The sequence below is a fragment of the Solanum lycopersicum genome, chromosome 11 (genome assembly GCF_036512215.1).
Source record: "Solanum lycopersicum chromosome 11, SLM_r2.1".
Taxonomy (NCBI): Eukaryota; Viridiplantae; Streptophyta; class Magnoliopsida; order Solanales; family Solanaceae; genus Solanum; species Solanum lycopersicum.
Window position 1 is genome coordinate 56,878,193 of NC_090810.1, and position 24,508 is coordinate 56,902,700.

Below are 24,508 nucleotides of genomic sequence, written 5' to 3' on the forward strand. Positions count from 1 at the left end.
GCTGATTCTTTATCACAATTATCTAGTAGACTTAGATCAATGACGATCATTACTTAATGGACTTAGGTGTTGTTTGGCAGCCAGCAAAGAGGTCAGTTATCCATATCTACCTACATCAGGTAGCTAGTAATAATGTAAGTTACTCATATATAATATTAATGCAACGTTTGGTTTGCAATCTAGAATTCTGAATAACTAATACATGTACAAGTTACGAGTAGAATACCTGAATTAGCTCCATAACGTGTATACTTAGGAATAGTTTAGACAGACTTATATTTTACATGAACTTTCACACTTATATCTACATAGAGTTGGGGACAATATCCTCCTTCAATTCGTAATTGTTGCACATCTTAACTTAAGAGAGTTTCACCTTATGAGTAATAGGTTGTCAGGTGTCCTATAGCAGCCTAGGTACCAAATTTGGGTCCTGACAATTAAGTACTAATCAAATTCAGAATCAAACTGAGGAAGAAATTTTTCTATCTATAATATTTTTGCCATAAGATACTTGTTATCTATAGTAAATGATCATAGGACAACGATTGTACATTTGTATGCATCTCATTTTGCATAAAATACACTCTTCCACATCTCCTCCATGTTAATTGGTCATCCACAGGCATACAAATATAGACATCTCTTGGCTGTTGAGAAAAGTAGAGTGCTGAAGGCAAGATAGCCTATGGCTAGTGATAACTGAAAGACACCCAACTCCCCAAGGCTATAATTACACTGGAAATAAGAAGAAATAAAAAAGGGAAATTTTGAAGGAACAATTCAGAAAGTAGCATAAGCATGTTAGACTGAAATGCAGCATGCATTTTGAAGGCTGGCCAAGTCTTTGTTTCCAATAAACATACACCACAAGAACTTAATTCAAACAGGTACAGTATCTCTGTAACGGTGAACTCTATACTTGCGAAAACGATGATGTCCTCTGCCACAATGGCCGGCCCAAGATTGTGCTTGCATGGACAGAAAGGTAAGCATTATTTAGCCTGTCGTAAGAAACAATTATCATTAGATTTGAAAACATTGAGCGTTAAAAGCAGGTGGGAGGACAGAGAAGAAGTTTTTCTTTTCATCCGCAAAGTCTAACCAAGCACCTAAAGAGATCAAAGTACACAAAAAGAAGCTGCAAATGCAACGTTTACCGGTCAACGTCTGGCACAGCCAAAGGATCATGCTGCTCTTCTCTTTGTTCAATAATTGGAGGAGCACCAGTCATGGAAGCCAAGTCCTGAGCACCTTCAGCCTACACCAGAACGATTGACTATGTATCGTCAGAAGATAAATACATACTACAAAATATTTCATTCAAATATGACCCAGTTAAAAGAGATAATACAAATAATATTTCCAGAAACAGGTTATCAAGAAAGGAAAAGAAAGTTGACAGTGTAATCATCACATGTACAGCCTGTGAATGCACCAATGAATTATCGTCAACTACTAACATAATGTTTGTTAATGAAAGAGACATCAAACTTCAGGGAAGAGAGTGTTCCTGAGGAGGAATACATGCAAGGCACTTTCCACCCCTTCTAAAAGATCAGTTTTGTTTGTGCATGCATGTGCCCTGGGGGATGCCAGAATGGGGATGCAATAGGCCCTGATCAGGCTCTTAGTTGTGTAACTAGTCTAAGATAGACCAGCCTTAACATTTGCAAGCAAAAAATAAATAAAAAGAAGTCAAAAGAGGGGGGGGGGGGGGGGGAATCAAGAACCAGCCAGAGCAGAAGTTATGAAGATGATAAGAGATTCGAAGAAGTTGCAACTTCCCTAAATACTTCAGTTAAAGCATATGAAGTAATTGGGCAAGACATGGATTCCTTGATAAAATCACATTATTCTAAGCAGATCCGTGAATATTTTAGACAAAAATCATTAAAAAGAACTGAAGAAAGACGTGGACTCAATAAAATCCCATTTTTCAGATTCTAAGCTGAGAAGCCTTGAAATATTCGTCTATATATAACAAGGAGCTCTATTAACTGAGCTACCTTGCTTCCGGGTAATTGCTATCACTCTGTTCAGCAAAATGAGGAAACCTAGACCAAAGAGAAGCAATATCCTGGGACTGCCCGACACAGCTCTGAAGAGTGACAGACTATGAAATAAAGTATCTAATTTGATGCCTCGAACTTAAAGTTTATGTCCAATATAGTTGCAACTATTTTATTGACTGCAATGATCTTATTAGCTATTCCAGAATGCCAACAAAGTTTGGCAGATAAGCTCATGATGTAGCTTCATCATTTAGCTTCTCATCATAATCAATAATTGCACAGTAAGGAATTGGCCTGAATAAGAAAAATGAGCAAAAACTTGCCTGTTGAGGGTATTGCGTATAACCAGCATATGCACCATATGCATATAGTGAAGGATCCTGGGTGGCTCCATAAGCATAGGCATCATAACCTTGTCCATAGCCATAATAAGCATTCCATTGACTCGGATCAGCAGGCTGACCCCATAGACCAGCGTCCTACAAGACAGCACCATATTTTTCACATGTTAGACAATTAATAACTCATGGAATACAAGCAATTCAGATCTACAGTTTGCTTCTTGAATGTACACGCATAACACAAACATCTACGATGTATAGATCCATATATAGAACACAAGATTTTATTAATATTTGTGGTAATTATTGAACTTGTATCTTAAATGTACTGCTTTTTCAAAGCCTAACAACGAATTTGTTGCAATCACCACTTACCTTTAACTAGATGTTCATTGCCTGAAAGACTTCTCAATTTCATTTTAAATGGCTAGTGAATCAATATAGTTACTACCATTCAAACAATTTCATGACATAGATAACCTCTACTTTTTGATAAAGGTAACAATATTATGAATCTTCAACACAGGCTATGCTGGAAGCCATATTTACAAGTTCAAAACAAGCAAAAATATACATCCTTGTTCCTCTTATAGGGATCCAATGATGTCTAACAGGGAACTATATCTCGTACAAGTTCTTCTTTACACCAAAAATGAAAAGTACAAAAGCAAACTCTTAATTTTCTGGATAAAACTACTTCCTTAGAAACATCTTTGTGACATTCCTAAGACACCTTCCTAAGATCCTAAAGACAACTCTGTAGCTAACAATAAAAATATGCAGGATTATTTTCACCTTTTTATTGTCAGACTCATGCAACAATTCCATATCATGAATAAAATCTTCCTAAGATTCTAAAGAATAAAGCTAACAATGAAAATTTATAGGATTATTTTCACCTGCTTAGCTGTCGGACTCCTACCCCATGAAACACGAACAATTTGTTGACCAACCACAGCACCCTGCATTCTCTGGATTGCTTCTTCAGCAGATGGCCTGTATAATGAATACGAAGGGAAAAAACTTGAACACTCAGAAATAAAGAGCCAAAGAATCAATATCTCTACGCTTTTGTCATATTCAAGATCCCTCACATTTTCTCGTTGTTCTGTAACTCTTTTTAGTGACTGGAGAAGTTATTTTAAGGCAGACATACAATCAACTGTGATAGGCAACTATTACATCAACTTCCACAGGATCAATACACTTACCCCCCCCCCCCCTTTTGTTATAAAAGTAAAAGCTTCATGAAGATAGATACCTCGCCGAAAACTGCACAAAACCACAGCCCTTGGCAGCAGGAATCTTAACATAAACAATTTCACCAAATTGCAAAAATACTTGTCTCAGTTCCTCTTCAGTTAAGTTAGGATCCAGATTACCAACATAAACCTGCAGTTAAGCAAATACCATCAGAAGAGAAGTTGAAATATGAGGGACGCATTCCAAGTTACTAACTTACTGTTGTATTAGTCAAGTCATTATCTACAGGGATAGTCTGCACTGTTGGAGTATAAACGGCAGGGGGATATACTGCTGCATCAAAACCAAAATTCAGTGTTTAGTGTACTGAGGAACATAAATAAAATGAAAAGATCAATGCATCTATATATGCTACACAAATCTTCCAAGGAACGACTTGAGCGTCCACCAATACATCTGATGTCCTTTCTAGATAATTATTATTCTATTAAGTTATTGAAGGTGCATCAGCAGGAAAAAACTTAAGAGATAGAGTAACTATTCCAGCAAATATTTTATGGGTCATGGTTAGAAGAAAGGAAACAAAGATGCTGGAAGAAAAGGTTAAGTGCTATATTGTAAAGTACAAATGTTTGTATTTACTTGCTATGTTGCTTAATCTGAAACTTTGTAGACAAGGATGATACTCTCATAGACTTTCTTAGAATTTTATGGGTTTAAGTTATGAAATGTAATCTCATAAAGGTGAGGGCCTATTATTCACTGGCCCTCAGGGATTTCTCGGTTATTAAAAAAGAACTATATTCATACTGCAAAGTCATATGGACTCGAGATGAATGTGAGTACCTCATGCTTAGCCAGTTGGTGAGGAATAGAATCTAGTATGTACTATCCCCTCCCCTAACTAGTAATAACATTTTGTGTGTGTGTGAATACGTGAAGTCATTTCCACAATCATATAGCACTACTTTATTGTTGGATTTAAATATTAATAAACCCTATTACACACTAAATTGCAGTTCTGAATTACCTTTTGCTACTGCATATTGTTGTTGGATAGTATTCGACTTTTTTGGTGTTGCTGCACTGATGCGCATCGGCCTAGTTGAGCAATACATCCCATTCATTTCCGACATGGCACGGTTTCGTTCTGTCTCATCAGCAAATTTAACAAAACCATATCCCTTTGTGCGGCCAGTATTCGGATCAGTAACAACCTTCGCTCCTCTAACTGACGGGTAGTGAGTACGAAAAGTCTCTTGCAATAGATAATCTGTTACATCAGGAGCTAGATCTCCAACAAATATAGAATGCTCTGGCCCAGCATCACGACGCTCTCCAATCCCAAATGATGCCCAATTTAACCTAAAAGTTAGCTCTGTCCCCGGTATTTGAGTTCCATTATACGACTGCAAAATCCGCTCAGCAACTGCATGTGCACCAAATTCCACAAATCCATAGCCCTCAGGTTGGCCAGTGATTTTGTTGCGGATAACTTTTATTGAGAGCACCTGGAGAGATCAAATTGGTTATTAACATGAAATTAAATTGAATAAGCATAAGACTATAATTGAACCTTTTCATTATAGTAGCATGATGAACTATGATATTCGAATCAAAGTAGAAGTGCACATGATTGTCAAAGAAAAGGAGAAGCTTGTGACAGTAATGTGGAGTCATTTACACATTACATAAAACAGCTTAAGTATTTGGTACTACAAAGAGCAAAAGATGTACTTACCAAACGTTTAACTACATTAATTAGGTATAACTTTTCTTTTTAAGAAAGTGAACTAGGATTTTCTAATGTCCCCTTCCCCCGAAGATACAAACTTCCCCCCTAAATTATGTGAAACGATCCACATATGCCCTCCACTGATAGTGTGTGTGGGTGGGGGGGGGGGTGGCAAAACTACCCATGCCATCATAAAGTGGCTTAACTTTGCCTTTATTGACTAATGGAAAACTAGCTGAACTAACTAATCTCTAATTGGACTGAATCCCACCAAAAATTTTCCCATGTCCAACTCATCTCCTTCCTCCATTGAAACACCATGCAATTGTAAGCTCTATCGTAGCTCCACCAGCCTTCCTCCAAAATTAGCCATGAAAGCCCCTCAGAATTCTTTCACACCTTTTGACAAATGCCTAATTTCTACCATTATAACACATACTATGAAGATTCAAGCACTTCAGCCTAACCTTAATTTGCACCTTAACCTAAAAAAGCACAATTTTCTTTGAAGTCGAATCATACTTACCTTGTGAAGCACACCTATCTAAACCTTAGTTACTCATAAACAAGCAGTTCTCAGACATGGGATAGCTCTCATGCATACCGTCACAATCTAAACTTTTAATCCCATCACTAAGTGTTCTACATTTCAACAGCTTCTCACGAAAAGCACCAACTTGTACGAAAACGAGTTAGTCCTCAAATTTTCCACTTAAGTTCTTTCCAAACGCACGAATCAAAGGCCACCCTTTTACACCACCAACCAACCTTTTACTTTCTCAAACATCGCCAACCATAGCACGGAAGGAGGGCTCAACATAACCAGAAAAATTGATAGCTTAGTTATTGAAACTCTTGAATAAATTATACTAGATTTCTTTCAGAATTTCTAACAAGAAGATGTAAAAGAGGCAGGTATTGTCCTTTCGGCTTAAACATTATCTTTTCTAAGAACCACTTATGTCATTACACCAGAAAATTTCCCAACATCAAAGGTGACGTCTTATTTCTTTACCCCCTTTCTTTGTTGATAGACTAAGGCTACATATCATGAAGATACAAGCAGTTCAGCCTCACCTTAATTTGCACCTTATCCGAAAAAGAACATACTTCTTTGAAGTCGAATCACACTAGCTCTGTGAAGCACACCTATTTTGCCCTTTGTTACTGATAAGGGAGCAGTTCTCATCTAACCATGTCATTCTTAACTTTTCATCCCATCACTAAAAGTGTCCTATATTTCACCAGCTTCCACCAACTTGTACAAAAAAGATTTAAGTCCTTCTTAAATTTTCAACTTATGTTCTTTCCACACACACAAATCAAAGGCCACCCTTTTACACCACTAATCAACCTTTTAAATTTCTCAAACATAACAATACCAATCATAGCATGTAAGGAGGACTCAAAACCTCAATCTTTATTTTTCCTTTTCTCATATGCTATTCTCCACTAACACTACTAAAGAACTACCAAAAATTTGACCATTCATCACAATTCCACAGATTCTTCAAAAATTCAAAGGAACACTCATTAACCAGCCCCAAGACTTGTTTTTTTCCCTACTTAAGCGAAAATCAAAAATACCCAGATAAACATATTCAAACAAAAATTCATAATAAACATAAAAACAACACCAGTAGAGTAAAAAAAATGGGGGAAAAGAAAAGAGAGTGACCTCAGCAGTGTGAGCAAACCAGCTATGGAGATAGGACTCGTCAGCCCAGTATGGTAAATCCCCAATCCAAAGGGTACGCACTTCTTCTAGAGTAGCCGGCTGGTGGTATGGCTGCTGGCTGTTCATCTTTGGCTTTGTGTTTTCGCTGGGTTTAACAAATTCAACATATATTTATTGTAAGAGAAAAAAAATAATTTACAAATAAATATTTTTTTGGTTAGCTTATAAAAAGTAATTTACTAATTTAAAAAGGTTACAAAAAAAGCATATCTCAGTTTGCTTTTTTAATTTATTCTTTTGGCTAATTTTAAAAGTTATTTCAATCTCAAACCTTCACTTTCAATATCTTCAAATTTTGTTTATGTTTTGGAATTGTTTTTGTTAAAGAAAATTTGACTTTAAGTTGAATTTATATTTTTTTTACTAATTCATATTATAAATATTTTAAAAGTAATTTTATAGGGGAGAGTAAGATGTTCATGAAAGTTAAAAAGACTTGATTTTGAATACATAAATTAAGCATAGGCTCAGTGCAGTTAAATTTTGCAAATCAGATTTTTGAGTAGACTAACATTATGATTTCAGTTACTTTACATAATATACTAGGTAAATTATTTGTGTTTCGCTAAGTTTATATATAATTATTCGATAATATTTATATTTTTATATATAAATTACATTATCAAGAATATTTTATCTTTAGGAAAAGTGTCTTTTCGAAATCTTAAAATGCTATATTTTTTAATTTTTAGTATTATTATAAAAAAAAATTATGAGTCATAGACAGATTTTAAGTATAAGAAAGAAGTCTAAAAAATCTCTATAGAAAGAGCTGGTCAGAAGTAATAATATTTGCTAAATTTAAAAAAATTTACAAAGAACAACATCACAAGTTTATAAAGAGGTCAAAAAGTTTATAATAACAACACTCTCAAGTAAAGTGGAACATTACGTCCATGTATTGTTAAAAATGACCCTAAAATTGTTATTATTATAAATGTTTTTTCTCATTGTTTCAGCGTAGTCATTGTTATTGCTTAGGTTTCATATCACCAGCCACAACTTATTTGGAATTGAACCATAATTATCGTTATCGTTACAATATGCAATTACAAAGAATTAATGCAATTATCAACCAAGCAGTCGGTAACATCTAAATGAAACTATTCATAACGGGATATTCTAAATCAAAATTTTGAAACATAACATATTAAAATGTCACAACATAATTTTGTGAGCATGTGAACTCATAAATATCCACAAATATTAATAAAGACAACCTTACTTTTCTAGCAATCAAAAATAAAGAGGAATGTTCGTAAACATATTTTTCAAAAGGCATAATATAAATATACCCTTTAACTTAACTTCATGTTACATTTATGCCCTCAAACTTTGAGTGTGCACAAATCGACACTTAAATTTGTACAAAGTTGAACACATAGACAGACGAATCCTACATGTCACAATATACGTAGGACACCATGTAGGACAAAAAATTTCATTAGGATGTCATTAGGGCGTTTGTGTCTATTTATTCAAATTTATACAAGTGTCTACTTGTGCACACTCAAAGTAGGAGGGCATAAATGTGAAATGAGATCAAATTAAATGGCATATTTATATATTATGCATTTTCAAAAAGATAGTCTATCAGGTTGGATTCAAGTTTAGTGTTTGTAAATTTAATTGAAATAATCCAAAAGAAAGAGTAGTCACTTTTTTTTATAAAAAGCAAAAAACTTTATCAAAATAAAGAATTACCATTACAGTAAAAATGATCTTTAACAACATTTAATAACTTAACTGTCGCTAAATATGTATTTTTAGAGGTAATTGGTACTCTCTATAAATGTCCTAAAGTGTATAACAATATTGAATTTAATGACAATTAATTAATGTCGGTAAAGACTCTAACCCTCTTCATTAATGTGCATATTTGTTGTCTATAAAAAATATTAATTTTGTTATAGTGTATTTTGGAAGAGTTCAATGACATAAAAATTGTTTGTATCTAAGAAAACAATCAAGAGAGAAATATGTTTAGTTCTTTTAACAAACTTCATCATTGGTTCCGTATTAATTATTACATATTTATTATTGTATAGCACAATCCGCAATCAATCTTTTCAAGAAGTATATAAAAAAACTTGTATCAAGGGATAAAAGAGAAGAAATATTTTCAATCATTTTAACTGTAATTTTTAATAGAGTTTAAAAAAGTCATTAAAATAGCAAATAGAAATTGCAATAGATATATGAATCACTATGACTTACAGTAAAAGATTAAACTTTATAAAATATGGGGGATAAAACTTTGAGGAATGAAACACATTTCATAAGAAGTTAATTTAATGTAGTTGAATTTGACTCCCCTATAGAAAAAAAAATCTATAAATAGTAGTGGAGGAAATAAAAATTTTGTTTACTAAAGAACCAAATGTAATGATTTAAACATTTAAACAGCGTTATGAGTTGTGGAATGAGAATTGCAAGAGTAGTAATGTCGCATTGCAATCAGAATGAAGATTCTTTGTGCATATGAAGAAACATGTAGAAAGGGACAAAATAGAAGATCGATTTTCAATCATCTTTGCTGAATTTTTTAACATATTAAAAAAAAGTCACCAAAATAGCAAAAATAAATTGTTATAATTATATGAATTAGCATGACTTGTAGTAAATATTAAGCTCCATGAAATAGGAGGAAGAAAACTTTGAACAATGAAACAAACTTCATAAGAAGCTTACTTAATGTATTTGAATTCGACTACCCTACAACAGAATAATACCTAAGAATAATAGTGGCAGGAAAACCCTTCTCTTTATAGACACCAAAGGGTAGTATGAACAAATTCTTATTGTGCCTTATCGAAAGTCTTTGAAAAAATTACAACCCTTCGGAAAGGTTACAACCTTTAATAAAAGTTACAATTTTTTATAAAAGTCGCAGCTCTTCATAAAAGTTATTAACTTTCGATAGAAAAATCGCAAGTCTTCATAAAAGTCACAACTCTTCATGAAAGTTACTGTTTTTCATAAAAGTCACAATTTTTCATGAAAACAGAAATTTGTTTTTAAAATAAATAAATTAAAAGGGAACTTTTGTTTGTGATGGTGCCACGTATGTGGACCTTGAGTTCTCTTTTATATATATAATGATGATTACGAAAGTGTGTATAGTTTTGAGAAGATTATTAGTATAAAAGTAAATATGAGTTAGATTACACATGTCCAAGAATTATTTTGTCATTATAGGTTAGGATTGTACAACAATTTATGACTTATCGGACCAAGAGGCTTAATTTCGGATCCACAGTTATTAAGTTGTATATAGTTTAGGTAGAAAAAGAGAACCAAGAGTTAGTCTAATTAGCTTTGAGGTGTTTTTTTTATTCATAAGTGGTGATAGTTAAACAACTATAATTACAAGTGTAATCTTACAAAGTGAGGTTCCAAGAGGGTAGAGTATACCCGCCTAGACCTTATCTACACCTCGGAAGTAGAGAGACTATTTTCAGTAGACCTTCAACGTAAGGAAAATAGTCAAAAACAGTCCAAAAAAGAGTAACTGAAGTACAAAAAGTAACATAAAGTACAACAATATAATACGATAATTGCAAGTATGAAAAATAAAAAACTACAAGAGTAATACCATTACTAATATGAACGAGCATCAAGACAACACACATACCTACTAACCTTTTACTCTAATTTGTGCTTTCCACACCCTCCTATCTAAGATCACGTCCTCAAATAGGTGAAACTACGTAATATCCTATCTAATAGTCTCTCCTCAATACTTCTCCCGTTTGCATCTTTCCTACAACCTACTACCCTTCTACCCTAATTCATACTCTCCACTTCCTCCTATCTAAGGTCACGTCCTCGATAAGGTGAAACTACGTAATGTCCTATCTAATAGTCTCTCCTCAATACTTCTCCCGTTTGCATCTTTCCTACAACCTACTACCCTTCTATCCTAATTCATACTCTCCACTTCCTCCTATCTAAGGTCACGTCCTCGATAAGGTGAAACTACGTAATGTCCTATCTAATAGTCTCTCCTCGATACTTCTCTCGTTTGCATCTATCCTACAAGCTACAAGCTACAACCTACTAACCTTCTACCCTAATTTGTACTTTCCACACCCTCCTATCTAAGGTCACATCCTCGATAAGCTGAAACTATGTAATGTCCTAACTAATAGTCTCTCCTTAATACTTCTCTCGTTTGCATGTATCCTACTAGCTACCTACTAACCTTCTATCCTACTTCGTACTCTCCACACCCTCCTATCAAAGGTCACATCCTCGATAGGTGAAACTACACAATGCCCTACCCAAAAGCCTCCCTATCAATACTCCTCCGATTTACATTTATCTCTCCTTAAATCATTCGTAGTCAACCTCTCACATCTCTACATTAGGACATTCTAGCATTTCCTGTCGTATGCCTAAACCATCTCAACCTCCCTTCTCACATCTTGTCCTCAACCAATGTTTATGTGGACAAAAACAACAACTGATACTTGAAGTATGAAAACTCCCGAAAAAGATTTACTTATTTTTTTTAATATAACCATTTTATAATCGAAATGTATTTATTCAAACTAATTTAATATTTTTATTTTCTTATTTACTTATTTAAATTTCAGTTGGGGTTTCACATGGTTGATTCATATAAACTGTCAATTATACATCCCTCAACATGTCTCTTGAATCCATCATTTTTGGGTGTGGCTAAATGCTAATTTCTAAGCAAATATGGCAATCGCCGCTGCCATTATTCTTCCTATTGGTCTTATCTTCCTTCTATCCGGCCTCATTATCAACTTTATTCAGGTATGTCCATTTCATCCTTGTTCTAACAATTTTTTTAAATTTTTTTTTGGATTAGATCTCATGTTGCTTTTGTTATTCGTGGAACATCTGTTATGTATTTTGTTGTTCTTGGGTTTGTCTATTTTGCGTTTTTTTTTTTGGGTTGTTTCATGTAGTGTTATGGCTTCAGCATTGTTTATTTGAATTGTTCCTTTTATGCCCACATTGGTCTGTAGGTATGTTGGTTATTTTAATTGTTGATTATTCTACTTGTCTGTATGTGTGAGTTTTTGTCTATAGTGGGTATGTTGTTGTTGTTGAAAACTGTACGCGCTCTTGTTTGATTTTGATTTGTCACGAAGTTTAAGGAGGTAAAGAAACTCTTTTGACATTGGTCTATTGAAACTTGGTTTTCTTAATTTTTGAATTATCCTACTAGTCTGTATTTGTAAGTTCTTGTCCATATTGTTGTTGAAAACTGCTGTGGTTTCAATTTGTTTGTCTGATTTTCACTTGACACAAAGTTTAAGAAAGTCTTTTGAATCTTGTGGGTTTAATTGAAGATAAGTAGAATGTTCCAAAATGTCGTTTAATTTTTTGGAATTAAATATGTTAGGTGGAAAGTTGAAATTAAAGAGTTGCCTAAAAAAGGAAAGAGATGTTCTTTTTGATACGGACTGAAAAGGGTAATTAAAACAAATACATTGAAATGGAGGGGGTGATATTTAATTTTGCATAGTGGATCTGCTGGGTTGTTGTGTAGTTTCCAGAAAATCAGTGAATCAATGTATGGGATTAACTAAAAAATCTTAGAAAATGTTCTTGGAACAGTGTTTGGGATGAAGAGAATCCTTTGATATCTTGATGAATATGGGAAGTGAGTATAATCTGTTTGATGATATGCCATTGATCCGCCACAATCTTTAACCTGTTGTTTCATTTTGTTCTGTTCTTAAGATACATGCCTAAACCACTTCCAATTTATTTGTTGCCTTTTTTTCCACTCTTATATTCATGAGTATTATCAAAGTCCACTGAATGGACAATAACAATTGTAGAACCATTGTGTTTTATGTTAGCTTATTTTGCTGTTCGATTGTGTCTTCCTTTTCTTACATGATCACATTTGATATAGAAATGCACTCAAATGATTTTCTCAGATGCTTTTACTTTCAGGTAGTTCTCTTCATTCTAGTTCGACCCTTTTCAAAAAACATATTCAGAAGGATAAACAAAGAAGTTGCTGAATTGTTATGGTTGGAAATCATATGGCTTTTCGACTGGTGGGCAAATGTTAAGGTGCTTGAGGACTGTTGTTAAATTTGATTGTTTACATTTATGCATTTCTAGCTACTTGCATTTTGTGCTAGAGTCATTATTTAAGTTACTATTTTTCTTGTTTCCAAATATGTCTACTGGAATTTAGAACCATAATGCTCTTGGTGATAACTTAAATGTGCTTCCACAAAATTGTGATAACTTAGTTTTCCCATCTGAAGTACCACAACCTTAAGTAAGGATTTTGAGAATTCTTAACTCCTGAAGAAAAGGAGCACCAGTTTTTTTTCAAGTACTTCTCTTCTTTTCTTGCAGTTCAACTGATGTTCATCTTAAATACAATGAGAAGTACATAAGTGGGCAAAAAGTTCCATAAAAACAAACAAAAATCATTTTTGTAAGCAAGCTAGTGGTCTTATTTACAATTTTTGTAAAGAGTGATGGCAGTCCAGTTGTCCCTGTAGAGTCGGTGAGAGTGTTCTACTTCATCCCAAAAATGTTGGAGGGTGCTGTTTAGTCAAGCAATTGTAAACCCTGGAGTATTTATATTGAACATGTAGTGCAGCAAATGTACATTTCAGCTATCAAATGCTTATAACCTTTTCCCCCTTTCTTTGACAAGACTGTTTTAGTGGGGAGTTGTATCAGGGTAATCTATTATTTGGCTTTGGTAAGCTTGTCCATACTCCTATAAAGTTATCCATTGGTAGTATTCAGGCTTCTCAAAAAAGCAAGAGTAGTTAATCTACTCGATAACCATTTGGTTCCAAATAGAGATATAGCTCTATCTTCGGACTTCTAGTTAGATGCTTCTAGTAGCAAAGCAGGGAATTCACTGGCAATGGAACTTGTATAGCTTCTTTTGTTCTGTAATTTGCTTCTGTTTGATAGATGTCGCTTTGTTGCTCTTAAACTCCATGTCCCAAAGACAGTGCGAGGAAAAAGCCTTATATCTTATGTCCCAAAATGCAATTCGCCTGAGATCCTTCCAGATTCTTAGGGAGTGATAACATGTCACCTGACGTCACTTTGGCTGTGGGGAAACATATGATGTAGAAGTTTTTTAGTTTGTCTGATCTTTAGCAAATGGTTGTAAATATTACTTCCAAAAGTCATCGATTTTTCACCTCTAGATGGCAGACCAATCTTGTCTGGCCTCTTTGTTATTGAATATATGCTTTTGGACAAAGTATTGGTGTTTTAAAAGAGGAAGAAGAATAATGAAAGAGGTAAACATAAACAGTAAAACAAGGAAAAATCCATAAGGATGGGAAGTAGTTGCTGCTCAGTTAACATGGTTGTATTAGCAAATGATTTTTTTTTTTTATATAAATACCCTCAATTTGAAAGCCAATACTAAGAAAACTTATGGAACAGATGGTTGCTACCCTTTGAGGAGTTCAATTAGTTTGTTGTTAAAAGAAAAAAAGAAAGAAATATTGGGTGGTTAGACAAGAATAAATCTTGGGAGCTTCAAAGTCCTGACACTTACCCTTGGCTTTATTTTACAATATTACAAAAACTTCAACAAATTAATTTTGCTATCCAAAAGAAAAATCATGTATGTTACATAGAAAAGCAATTTTGTTTTTAACTATAACAGGATTGTTCAATACAGGGAAGTTTTTCCCCACAACATTGTGCTTCTTTAGTTGTATATCAACAAACTCTCTTTTTAGTTGTAGCAGAATGTTGCTCAAGTAGAGGAGGGGGGGGGGGGGGAGCGGGAGGAGTTATTTGTTTCCGCAATGCATTTCTCTAGTTGTTTGTCAATTTGTTTTTGATATCCTTTAATTGGTTGTAAATATATTTACACTTTTAAAAAGGCGTCACGTATTTATGACATAGAAAATCATTTTGTTAACTATAGCCAGATACTTTTCACTGCAGGGGAGTTCTTCTCCGCAATGTTTCCATTAGTTTTTATCAATGAAATAATCGTTTTGCTTAATAAATGAATCTATCCATAGAAAGTATCAAGTGCTGTAAGAAGGCCGAGAAAAGGGGAAATTGTATATCTGATGGATGTTTACAGAAATCTTTATCATTGAAGCTATTGGAGCCAATTATTCAATGAAAGTAGAGATCACCAATATGAATATATTCTAGACCTGCCTGCATATTACATCTATATAAAGCCAATATCAAAACCAGCAAGGAGAGTACTCATAGATTTGGTTGGTAATCCTCCCGGCCCACAAACTGATCTGTGTTGCCTCAGCTACCTCCTTTACCAAACTCATAATTATAATTTACCCTAGTGAATCTTGTTGTCATATATACCCAGCAGCAATACCAGTTTAACTTATGAAACATGTCCAGAGTCCAAGATAATAAGCATACCTACATGGCAAATTAAAAAAGAAAGATGTAAGGAGATGGTACAGAAAGAGGAGGAGTGAAACTGTTATGATACTTTTTCAGGTGTTTGTTGAACAATTTTTGTTGGAAATGGCTCCAACTGATGAAAGTGACTAAGAAATTTATTCCTTCTGTATAGTTATATTTTTGGCACTGAGAAGTAGTCCAGAATGAGTTTTAATTGATAATCTATTAAAATTAATTAGTCATAGTAGGAAGGAAAAGAGAAGTTCATCCCGTTTCTCTTAAGTACTATTTTATGAGCTGGGCCATCTACGCGGAAGCAGATTTATCCTTTAGTTATGCATGTGGAATACAAATAAAATTTGTTTTCTGGTAGAAGAAGTCCCTGATTATGTAAGGAAAGGGTCGCATAAAAAACATTCACCATATTGATTTCTGTTGTGTTTTAAGACTAACTCTGTAGCATTTTGCGCTTACTGCTAGGTTGAGCTGTACACAGATCAAGAAACTTATGGGATACTGGGTAAGAAAATTCCATCAGCTTTTATATCTGAATTATTTTGCGAAATAAGCTGTCTGTATCTTCATTTTTCCCGTTTAAGCTTTATTGAATTCTTGGATAATAACTGATTTCAGGAAAAGAGCCTGCACTAATAATCTCCAACCATAGAAGTGACATTGACTGGCTTGTTGGATGGGTTCTAGCTCAGGTGATTGTCTACTTCAGCTTTAGTTTCTCTCTTTCTTGCAGCATCATATTATTGCTTTTTCTTGATGCATCAAAATCCCCTCTTTCTAGAAGCATCCATTTCTTAAGTTGAGAAAACCTTGGATATCAAATCTTTGATACGTCATTTATCACCTCTAGTTGGATATCAAATCTTTGATACGTCATTTATCACCTCTAGTGGTCCAGTAACCCAAAATGTCAGTTCCTCCATTTAGTCTACATTGTTAGAATGAGAACTCAGTTGTGTTTAGAATGGTTTCTTTTTTATCTGTGTATAACTTATGACTTCTATGTTTTTCTTATATAAAATAGTAGCATTATAATCTCTTCCTTTTGTTCTCATGTTATCTTTTGGGAAGAAAACTTACTCTGATTCCCCATTGAAGCAGATGGATCTACCTTTTGATATTTTCCTCTATGGTTCTTAACAGCGAGTAGGTTGTCTCGGATACACAATTGCTTTGGCAAAGAAGTCTCTATCATATCTTCCAGTAAGTTTCTGACACCATCAGAATTCTTCACTTTGTTATATGCTCTCTGGTACCAGTTGTTGCTAAGTCGGATTTGCAGATGAATGCAACTTTCATTTAATATAATGCTGAGCCTTATAGTTCGGTTAAAGAGTTCAGAATTAATTTGCTTTACAAAGATATTCTCCACCATTTTGAATAAAACCAATTAACTGTGAACAGTGTAAATAGGACATGCATGGTTTCTGCTACCTTGTGTTTATAACTTATCACCTTCATCTAGGTTTTGCCATAATTACGGCTTCCTTTTCTTTTCCTTATACATTTAAGGCAATTACTTTATAATTTCTATGTAGGGTAATGGTTTCCTCAGTTTTGAGAAGGTTTTTTGTTAGCTTTCCTAAAGATAATGTTCTTTAATTTTGTTAAGTAAGTTGGACTTTGTGATTAAGGCGTTATTGATCGATTGATTGAAGTAAGTTGGATTTTATTCAACAGAAGATCACCAAGGAAATCATGCAAGTGTAAAAATTGAAACCAATATCGGTTTTCATATCCTCTAGGGATACACCACAAAAAAGCCAATGTGGTATATCCTTCTGATCTTGTCTATTGTGCTTGCATTCTTGTCCAGCTCAAGAGAGTTCTTTCGTGGCTCAGGCATTACCCACTGAAATACCACACAGATTAAGGAATACGCTTTAAAGCCGAGTAGCAACCAGGCGAAACATAGACATATAATTACCGTCCTAAGCATCACACTTTTAACACCGGTTACAGGTAGCCAACCCCTACTTCTGAAATTTAAACTGGAAAAAAGCTTCATATTCTACAATCTCCATCAAGCCACTGTGAGAGGTGCTCTTCTTTTGCAAAGAAGCTGATGTCCCCTATGTAGATAGCTACTGTAGGCTTCTCTAGTTGGTGCCCATCTCAATGAATCACCATATCAAGTCTTTTATATCTTCCATTTTCCTTGCAAGTGGGTCATTCTTTAACATATCCCATCTTATCAATTCTTCCTAAATCTAATCTCACAGCCATAGCTTGCTGTGCATTGTGATAGTGGCTGTATTGTTACCAGAACTACAGAAGTCATAAAATTCTTCTTTTAGAGTGGTGTGACTTATCCAAGTATCAAGCCAGCATCTTATATTCCTCTACTATCTAGAATCAGCTTCTTGGGTGATGTGTCCTGCATGGCACTAGCAAAAGCCTTGTGTAGAGCAGTGGATAGAGTTGTCCATCCCATGAAGACTATAATAGTCATGGTTGTTCTTTCCTATGGCACCATTTAAGAGATTGAATGAGTGATTGGTTGATCAGCACAAACTAATAATGTAAGGATAGGGTGTCAACCTCACCTACACTCTTTTGGTCATAATTCAACTCACAATTACTCAAGCTTTGGTTCTAATAATATGGTGCCATTCCTACTTTAATTTACAGTGTTCCTTACACCAATTTATAATTGCGACTTATCTATCCTTAAGGTGGAGGTTCCATAAGCCAATCTAGTTTTACACTTAATGCAATTACAGATGCATTAGATTCTATGATTCTATCACGGTTGAGCCTCTCGAAACCAATTTATCTTTTCAGGGATTCTGAAATCGGTTAAGCCTATTTCAATTATGATATACATTATAGTTGGCCTAGATCAATATAGGGGTTATCTATACTTGGGATTATTATATTCAATGAATATGTTATATATACATTACATTTCTGTTCGACTTCGACACCTAATAATGTAAAAAAAATTTAAAAGCATTAAGTAGTATAACGTATACTATTGGTAAAAACAACGTAATCATTCAAGAGCCAATAATTAAACCAAAGGAGTTATGGGTTCATCTGTTCGTGTAACTTTAACAAAAGAAATTACTGCATTTAGATAAAAAGACAACAAGAGGCAAGTAATCAACATAGTATTGTTGTCCATAGTAGAACCAACAGAATGCATAATATATTGCAAATCTTAACTTTGAAGTGTATGATACCAGAAGAGGCTGGGTCAAAATTCGCCTATGATGCTCAATACACTTAACAAATCTTATAAAAAGACCTCAATGCTATCAACTCATCATTGTGCTACATTTGAAAAAAAATTACTGTTTTTGACTGAGAATGCGTTAATCCATCTTCCTTAGCTCAACAGAAAAGGAAATATTGATTTGCAGGTTTTAGGATGGTCAATGTGGTTTTCTAGTTTAATCAGTCTTGAGAGAAGCTGGAACAAGGATGAAAATATCTTGAAGGTACCATTCTCTACCTTTATCTGTTTGGTCTGTGATCTTCTACTTATGTTTGTTGCATTTATTTCTTCTTTCGGTCTTTACTGCAGTCAGGATTCCGAGAGCTAAATGGTTTCCACCAACCATTTTGGTTGGCTGTTTTTGTAGAAGGAACTCGCTTCACACATACAAAGCTTTTAGCAGCTCAAGAATATGCTGTTTCTGTAGGAAAACCTATCCCAAGGAATGTTTTGATTCCTCGAACCAAGGTGACATAATCTTTCTAACTTATATGTGATTTAAATGTGGTGACAATAACAGTTTCTCATCCTGGATTTAACATTCAGAGGAATGATTATAAAAGTCACAACATTGTTTACATGTAGCCTAGTTATTTATGGTATCTTTTGTTCTGCAAATGATAAAAGAAAAAATTTCCGTCAACGAATATCTGATAGTGTTCTCTTCTCCTCAGGGTTTTGTTGCATCAGTAAGCCATTTGCGTTCCATTATTCCGGCAATCTATGATATAACACTTGCAATTCCTAAAGATAAGCCTCGACCGACATTGCTAAGAATGCTTAGGGGATGTTCTTCTGTGGTAAGCTCATACTTATGTACTTGTTCACTTTCCGGAACTGATATTTTTAGTATATAGTCAGTATACACAAAACTAGAGGTGGCAAATGGGCGGATTGGGCTGAATTTGAGCGGGTCAAAATGGGCCGAGTTAATAAATGGACGGGTTATTGACCCACTCAAGAATTACTTGGGCTGAAATGGGTTAAAATGTGGGTCAAAACCCAACCTACCCAATTCTTACTAATTTTTATTTTTTTATATTTTCTTAAGACCTTACAAAAGTATTACTTTTATTTATTAATTCTATAGATAACAAACTAAATAAAATGTTATGTCATGAAACTATATAAAACAATAAGAAGAAGAAAGTAGGGAGAAGAGAGCAGACTTATTATTTCTCCTGAAGGGATGAATTTAAGGAAATCCCTTTATTTATAGGGGAAACCTGACTTGGTCACAAGTAGGATTTCTAACTTTTCTCCAAAGAGCTCCACATAATAGACATTCACTATAATACAAGTGTTTATAACACATTATCGTTTTCAAAATATTTTGACAAGATTTCTCATGTATAAATTTCGTTGTTGTGTCATTATTTACTGCTTAAGATCTGGTTAGCATTACTGTTTAAAAACATAATTTTATAAATAAAAGTTTTCTCTGTCTAATAGTTTAAACTTTTAGATGAGATAGTCACACACTTCAAGGTCCTGGTTGGCCACTGGAAAAGAATCGGGCTGCATGTGAAGGGGCCTGTCTGTTGAAAGAAATAATTGAATAAATAAAAGTGTACTTTGCATGCACATGTACCAAACAACAGAGAAAATGATAATTGCCAAATCTATGAAAAATCATTCAATATTGAGAAGCCAATTATACCAAAGAACAAATATTATAGTTGCAAATATGTAAAAGATAAAATTCACTAAAAAGTAAGAATTTTACAACCTTTCATGTTCATAATATATGTGACGATACCAAATTTCTGATATTCGGATATTATAAAATGATCATTCATAATCTTAATGAGGATTTCTGATATTCAGATATTAGAAAATGATCATTCATAATCTTATTGAGGTCATAGATTATCGTGTTAAGCGCTGGTAAGTTATCTATTTAAATAAATAAAAGTGTTTTCTCTCTAACAGCTTAAGCCTTTAGGTGAGATGGTCACACACTTCAATAGTTACATCTTTTTTTGTTCGATGTCCCTTGTTCCCACTTAAGTCAACTGGTGCTTGCATAAAACTGAGGCTGCAGTTAGCTGTTGTTTCTGACTAAGAAATAAACTTTCTATTTGTTTGTTTTGAATTATGAATGTCAGTTGAATAGATAGAAGAAACTATGTAATGCAACATGCTCACAAGGGTGAAACAGTATCTATTCTAGAGCTCCACTAAAGAACCTCTAACTCACAAGCAAACGTAACCGATAAAATTGTACTTTCAGCTGAAAAAGCTCAAAATATCCACTGTCCCCTAAAAAAGAAGTTCAGTTTTCTGTTCTAATTATATGTTGGATTGAGCAGTTCTTGATTTATGAAGAATTTGCCTTAGGATTACTGGTTCTTAGTATAAAATAAACAGGAACCAAACGAAATGTGGCACTAGTGTTCAGACAATGGGCTAAAGTTGTTGAAGCAAAGGATTTCCTCTCTTCCATCTCCTTAATTATCTCTACATTCTCCATTCTATCCTCTCTCCCTATCTATTTTCTTTTCTCTTTTATAAAACAGTTCAATTAAGTGTATGATTTGAGAAAGAAGAAAAAACTTCTTTGTATTTCAGTATATGTCTTTACATCCCACGAGAAAGGGTATTTAACTATTTATACTAGTGAATCCTAACTGATTAAGGAAATACAATCAATTTTAAAAATTTTATTGCCATAATAAAGCTAGGCAAAGGAAAAATAAAGTCTCCTAAATTATGCTAATTAATTTACACAATCAACATAAAGTTATCAAGTTTCTATAGTTCTGTTCTTTAAAAGTAGCTATTTCTGATTTCAAATTTCTGGCTTGAGTGGTAGATGAATGGATCAGTTCTTTATTTAATGTTGATATGTTGCTGTTCACATATAATTATAGTTTTAGGTAGATTCTTAGTAAAAGTGGGGTTCGTTGAATGACTTCTACTATGTTTTGCAAAGGAGTAAGCATGGCATCAAGTATTAGATGGCATTGCAGTTTGTGGGCATATGGGTGGGTTCTTGCTCATGATGTTTTTACATTTTATCTGTCTCGTCTCTTTGTAGGTTCATGTGCGTCTTGAACGCCGTTTGATACAGGAATTACCAGAAGATGAGAGTGGTATTGCACAATGGTGCAGAGATGTTTTTGTTGTAAAGGTAGAATTCGATACACTAAGGCTTAGTTGATTTATTGTAGAATTTGAAACTTTGTCAAGAATACCATGTCTAGATCATTTATCTTTCTAAAACTCTCTGAGAAGATTTTGGGGGTGGTGGGGACTAGGTGCTCCATAGTGGAAACAACGAAACTAGGGAGTGTGTGAGCACTCGTGAAGTTAGGGAAGAAAGAAATTTAAGGCCTACCTTAATCTCTGAAGTTGGCTCCTGATGTGAGTATTATTCAATACCATACAAGGAGAGAGTAACCTGTACGCTTAACAAATGTGGGACATATAACACACCTTTTCCGATCAAAGACTAGACATCTGGTGCATGGACAATACAATATGGACCCAACACTAGTAAACGAAGAGTGGGGACAGGTTTGACCTGATACTATGTGAAGGAAATGAAACTTGAGCCTAACTAAAACTCAAAATCTAGTACTTGAGAGTTGAGGTAAGGATTTTCCAAGACCATATAAGGAGATAACAGTCCATACTCTGGTCCAATGTGGGACATCTAACAAAGTTCACCTTTTAATATTGTAAATTGAAGCTTCGACCTGTCACAAAGCACTCAGCCGTCACTAATTCTGGTTAATTGTTATATATCTCTTGATGCTTCTATCTCAATATGTTAGGATGCTTTATTGGACCGGCATCTTGCAACGGGTACATTTGGTGACCAAGAATGTCAAGATATTGGAAGACCAAAAAAATCCTTAATGGTGAGGAGGGAGCAAATTCATAAAATAGCTAGTTCCAATTGTTCTCCTGTTTAACAACTAGTTATTTGTTGATATGCAGGTTGTTATCTGTTGGTCATGTTTCCTTTTCTTGAGTGCTATAAAGTTTTTTGAATGGTGTCCATTCTCTTGGGGAGGAGTTGTATTTTGTGCAGTTTTCTTGGTCTTGGTTCTAGTCTTGATGCAGATTCTCATTGTCTTTTCCAAGTCAGAAAATTCTACTGCTCCTAAAGTACCTCCTCCATCTACATTGAAAGAAAACCTACTTCCTGCATGATGATATATGATGTAAATTAAGATGTTCCAACTGGTTTATATATAGGGGTGATTTGAGCATCCAAATTAGAGGAGAAGACTAACAAGGGCTGCTTTTTGCAAGAAATTTTTGAAGATCAAGATTCATTGATACTCTAACTTTCTCATTTATTTTCTTTTGGTTTGTTATTCATGATTGGCCTCTTATGAAACAATCAGTAATATGTTCAGGTAAACTTTAGTATATAAATTATCCAAATATATTCTTTATTTTTGTTTCAGTATATGTAAAAAGTTGCTATGTTATACGTCAAGTTTTTTTTTTTTTTTTGATAAATAATTCCAGTTACATTGTTGCAACTCTTTTGAGAAGTTACATGTTACAATTGTATCATTTATTTTACACACAATTTATTTATTTTTTTTATCTGGAGCTGGAATAATACAATTGTTAGTTATAAAGCTCTATAATTTTCATTGGCCAATGGATAATGCACTAATGCTTGTTGTTTAAGTAATTCTACACGTATAGTTAAAACTATATAATTCTAGTCTATTTTTGGAGCTTGGAAATCGTAGAAGATCGAATACCATATTTGGTGATGTAAATTAAAATTTTGCACTTCACTCCTTTTGAAATTTAGATATATCAAAGAAAAAAAACTTACAACTTGATAAAAAGAGAAGAAAATAGAGTCCTAAGATCAATCACATGTATCGATAATGGCTACAAAAAGCAATAAAATTTTCAAAAGAAACAACTTTACCATCAAGTATTGCAACAAAGAAATATCCAAATCATAAGAAGGTACTTGTTGAATCAATGGTTGCAAATGTGAAGATTGGAGCACGTATGAAGGTGATGTTAGGAGGAGTAACTTACGAACACGATGGTAATGATGACAGAGATGGTGTATCGGATAATAGATGAAGATGACATTTGGTGGTAAGGGCAATGATGGAGACATGTTAGTTGGATAATTTCTAGCTGCTATAACAAATATGAGATTTGCTATTATTGAAAATACTATTAATTGGAAGCAAAATGTGACCATATTTTGTGAATGAAAGTTTTACATGTCATTGTGAGAATACTCCTATTTATATAGTCATCATATCCTCTCAAGAAATTAGGACCCCATGAGATCAAAATAACTAAAAGTATTTACTTAATTAAAAAGAGGTTATTTATATTGGTAATATAAGGTAGTATTAGTCTAATATTCATCTAGTCTTTGACTTTTGATTATTTCATTTTATCTGAATTTATATAGTTTTTTTAATTACCGCTTTATTTTATTTTAACAATATTACATCTCATGTTCTAGTCACATGTGTGTTTGTTTTAGCTTGAATATGAAAAAAGATGGACATCTCATGTGTGAATCCTTTCTATTATGTGTCTAAACATAATTCTAACATTCAAAATATTCTTTTCATACATACTCATTTTTCAAGTTTAAATCAATATTATATGAACGAGTCGCAATAATTTGAAATGCAAATTCTATTTGATTTTTTTTATATTGTTATCAGATTTCTGTGTTACATATAGATACATAAATGTCTTATCAAATATTCTCACAAGTTAAATTTATTTAGTCAAACGTAATGCATATAAAAATAATATGATAACTGGTAGAGTTTTTCATCTTGTATATTGAGTTAGTAATTAGCTTTATATAGAGATTAATGATCCCCCCTAATTTTACTAATTAGGAAAATAACATAC

At 33.7% G+C, this 24,508-nt stretch overlaps 2 protein-coding genes and 1 long non-coding RNA gene across 9 annotated transcripts; 1 reads left to right on the forward strand and 2 right to left on the reverse strand.

Moving 5' to 3' along the window:
• Nucleotides 1-469: 469 nt before the first annotated feature.
• Nucleotides 470-7,351, reverse strand: LOC101251543 (polyadenylate-binding protein RBP47B'). 2 transcript variants are annotated; one of them, XM_010314977.4, is made up of 8 exons: nt 6,973-7,351; nt 4,590-5,070; nt 3,819-3,889; nt 3,618-3,748; nt 3,256-3,352; nt 2,339-2,494; nt 1,161-1,261; nt 470-1,004 (listed from the first exon to the last, which is right to left on the reverse strand). In XM_010314977.4, exons 1-8 carry the CDS (start codon nt 7,096-7,098, stop codon nt 917-919), a joined length of 1,251 nt encoding a protein of 416 aa, XP_010313279.1. In that variant the 5' UTR covers nt 7,099-7,351; the 3' UTR covers nt 470-916. The 2 variants fall into 2 exon arrangements, with proteins under 2 accessions (XP_010313279.1, XP_004250947.1); XM_004250899.5 differs by having other exon boundaries at nt 3,819-3,892; nt 6,973-7,208.
• Nucleotides 7,352-11,493: 4,142 nt separating this feature from the next.
• LOC101251846 (1-acyl-sn-glycerol-3-phosphate acyltransferase PLS1) lies at nt 11,494-23,238 on the forward strand. Of its 5 annotated transcripts, none has more exons than XM_069291165.1 (11): nt 11,494-11,509; nt 11,631-11,817; nt 12,957-13,095; nt 15,883-15,922; nt 16,036-16,109; nt 16,561-16,620; nt 18,783-18,860; nt 18,947-19,105; nt 19,312-19,437; nt 21,678-21,770; nt 22,417-22,648. In XM_069291165.1, exons 2-11 carry the CDS (start codon nt 11,720-11,722, stop codon nt 22,555-22,557), a joined length of 1,008 nt encoding a protein of 335 aa, XP_069147266.1. In that variant the 5' UTR covers nt 11,494-11,509; nt 11,631-11,719; the 3' UTR covers nt 22,558-22,648. The 5 variants fall into 5 exon arrangements, with proteins under 5 accessions (XP_069147266.1, XP_069147264.1, XP_019066789.1 ...); XM_069291163.1 differs by lacking the exon at nt 21,678-21,770 and having other exon boundaries at nt 11,495-11,509; nt 22,417-22,503; nt 22,583-23,238; XM_019211244.2 differs by lacking the exon at nt 11,494-11,509 and having other exon boundaries at nt 11,625-11,817; nt 22,417-22,503; nt 22,583-23,238.
• On the reverse strand, nt 19,788-24,008 carry LOC104644758 (uncharacterized). Of its 2 annotated transcripts, none has more exons than XR_002026203.3 (2): nt 23,544-24,008; nt 19,788-20,175 (listed from the first exon to the last, which is right to left on the reverse strand). It is a non-coding gene; the product is annotated as an uncharacterized lncRNA (long non-coding RNA). The 2 variants fall into 2 exon arrangements; XR_011212293.1 differs by lacking the exon at nt 19,788-20,175 and adding an exon at nt 21,174-22,790.
• Nucleotides 24,009-24,508: the final 500 nt, after the last annotated feature.

Bases quoted from the DNA above. Each gene is read 5' to 3' on its own strand.
- LOC101251543 (XM_004250899.5), bottom strand. From the start codon at position 7,098: ATGAACAGCCAGCAGCCATACCACCAGCCGGCTACTCTAGAAGAAGTG. The intron at 3,893-4,589 runs GTAATTCAGAAC...GTTTTGATGCAG, and splicing joins ACAATATGCAGTAGCAAAAG to CAGTATATCCCCCTGCCGTT. The intron at 3,749-3,818 runs GTAAGTTAGTAA...GCTTAACTGCAG, and splicing joins ATGACTTGACTAATACAACA to GTTTATGTTGGTAATCTGGA.
- LOC101251846 (XM_019211244.2), top strand. From the start codon at position 11,720: ATGCTAATTTCTAAGCAAATATGGCAATCGCCGCTGCCATTATTCTTC. The intron at 11,818-12,956 runs GTATGTCCATTT...TGATTTTCTCAG, and splicing joins TCATTATCAACTTTATTCAG to ATGCTTTTACTTTCAGGTAG. The intron at 16,621-18,782 runs GTAAGTTTCTGA...ATTGATTTGCAG, and splicing joins AGTCTCTATCATATCTTCCA to GTTTTAGGATGGTCAATGTG.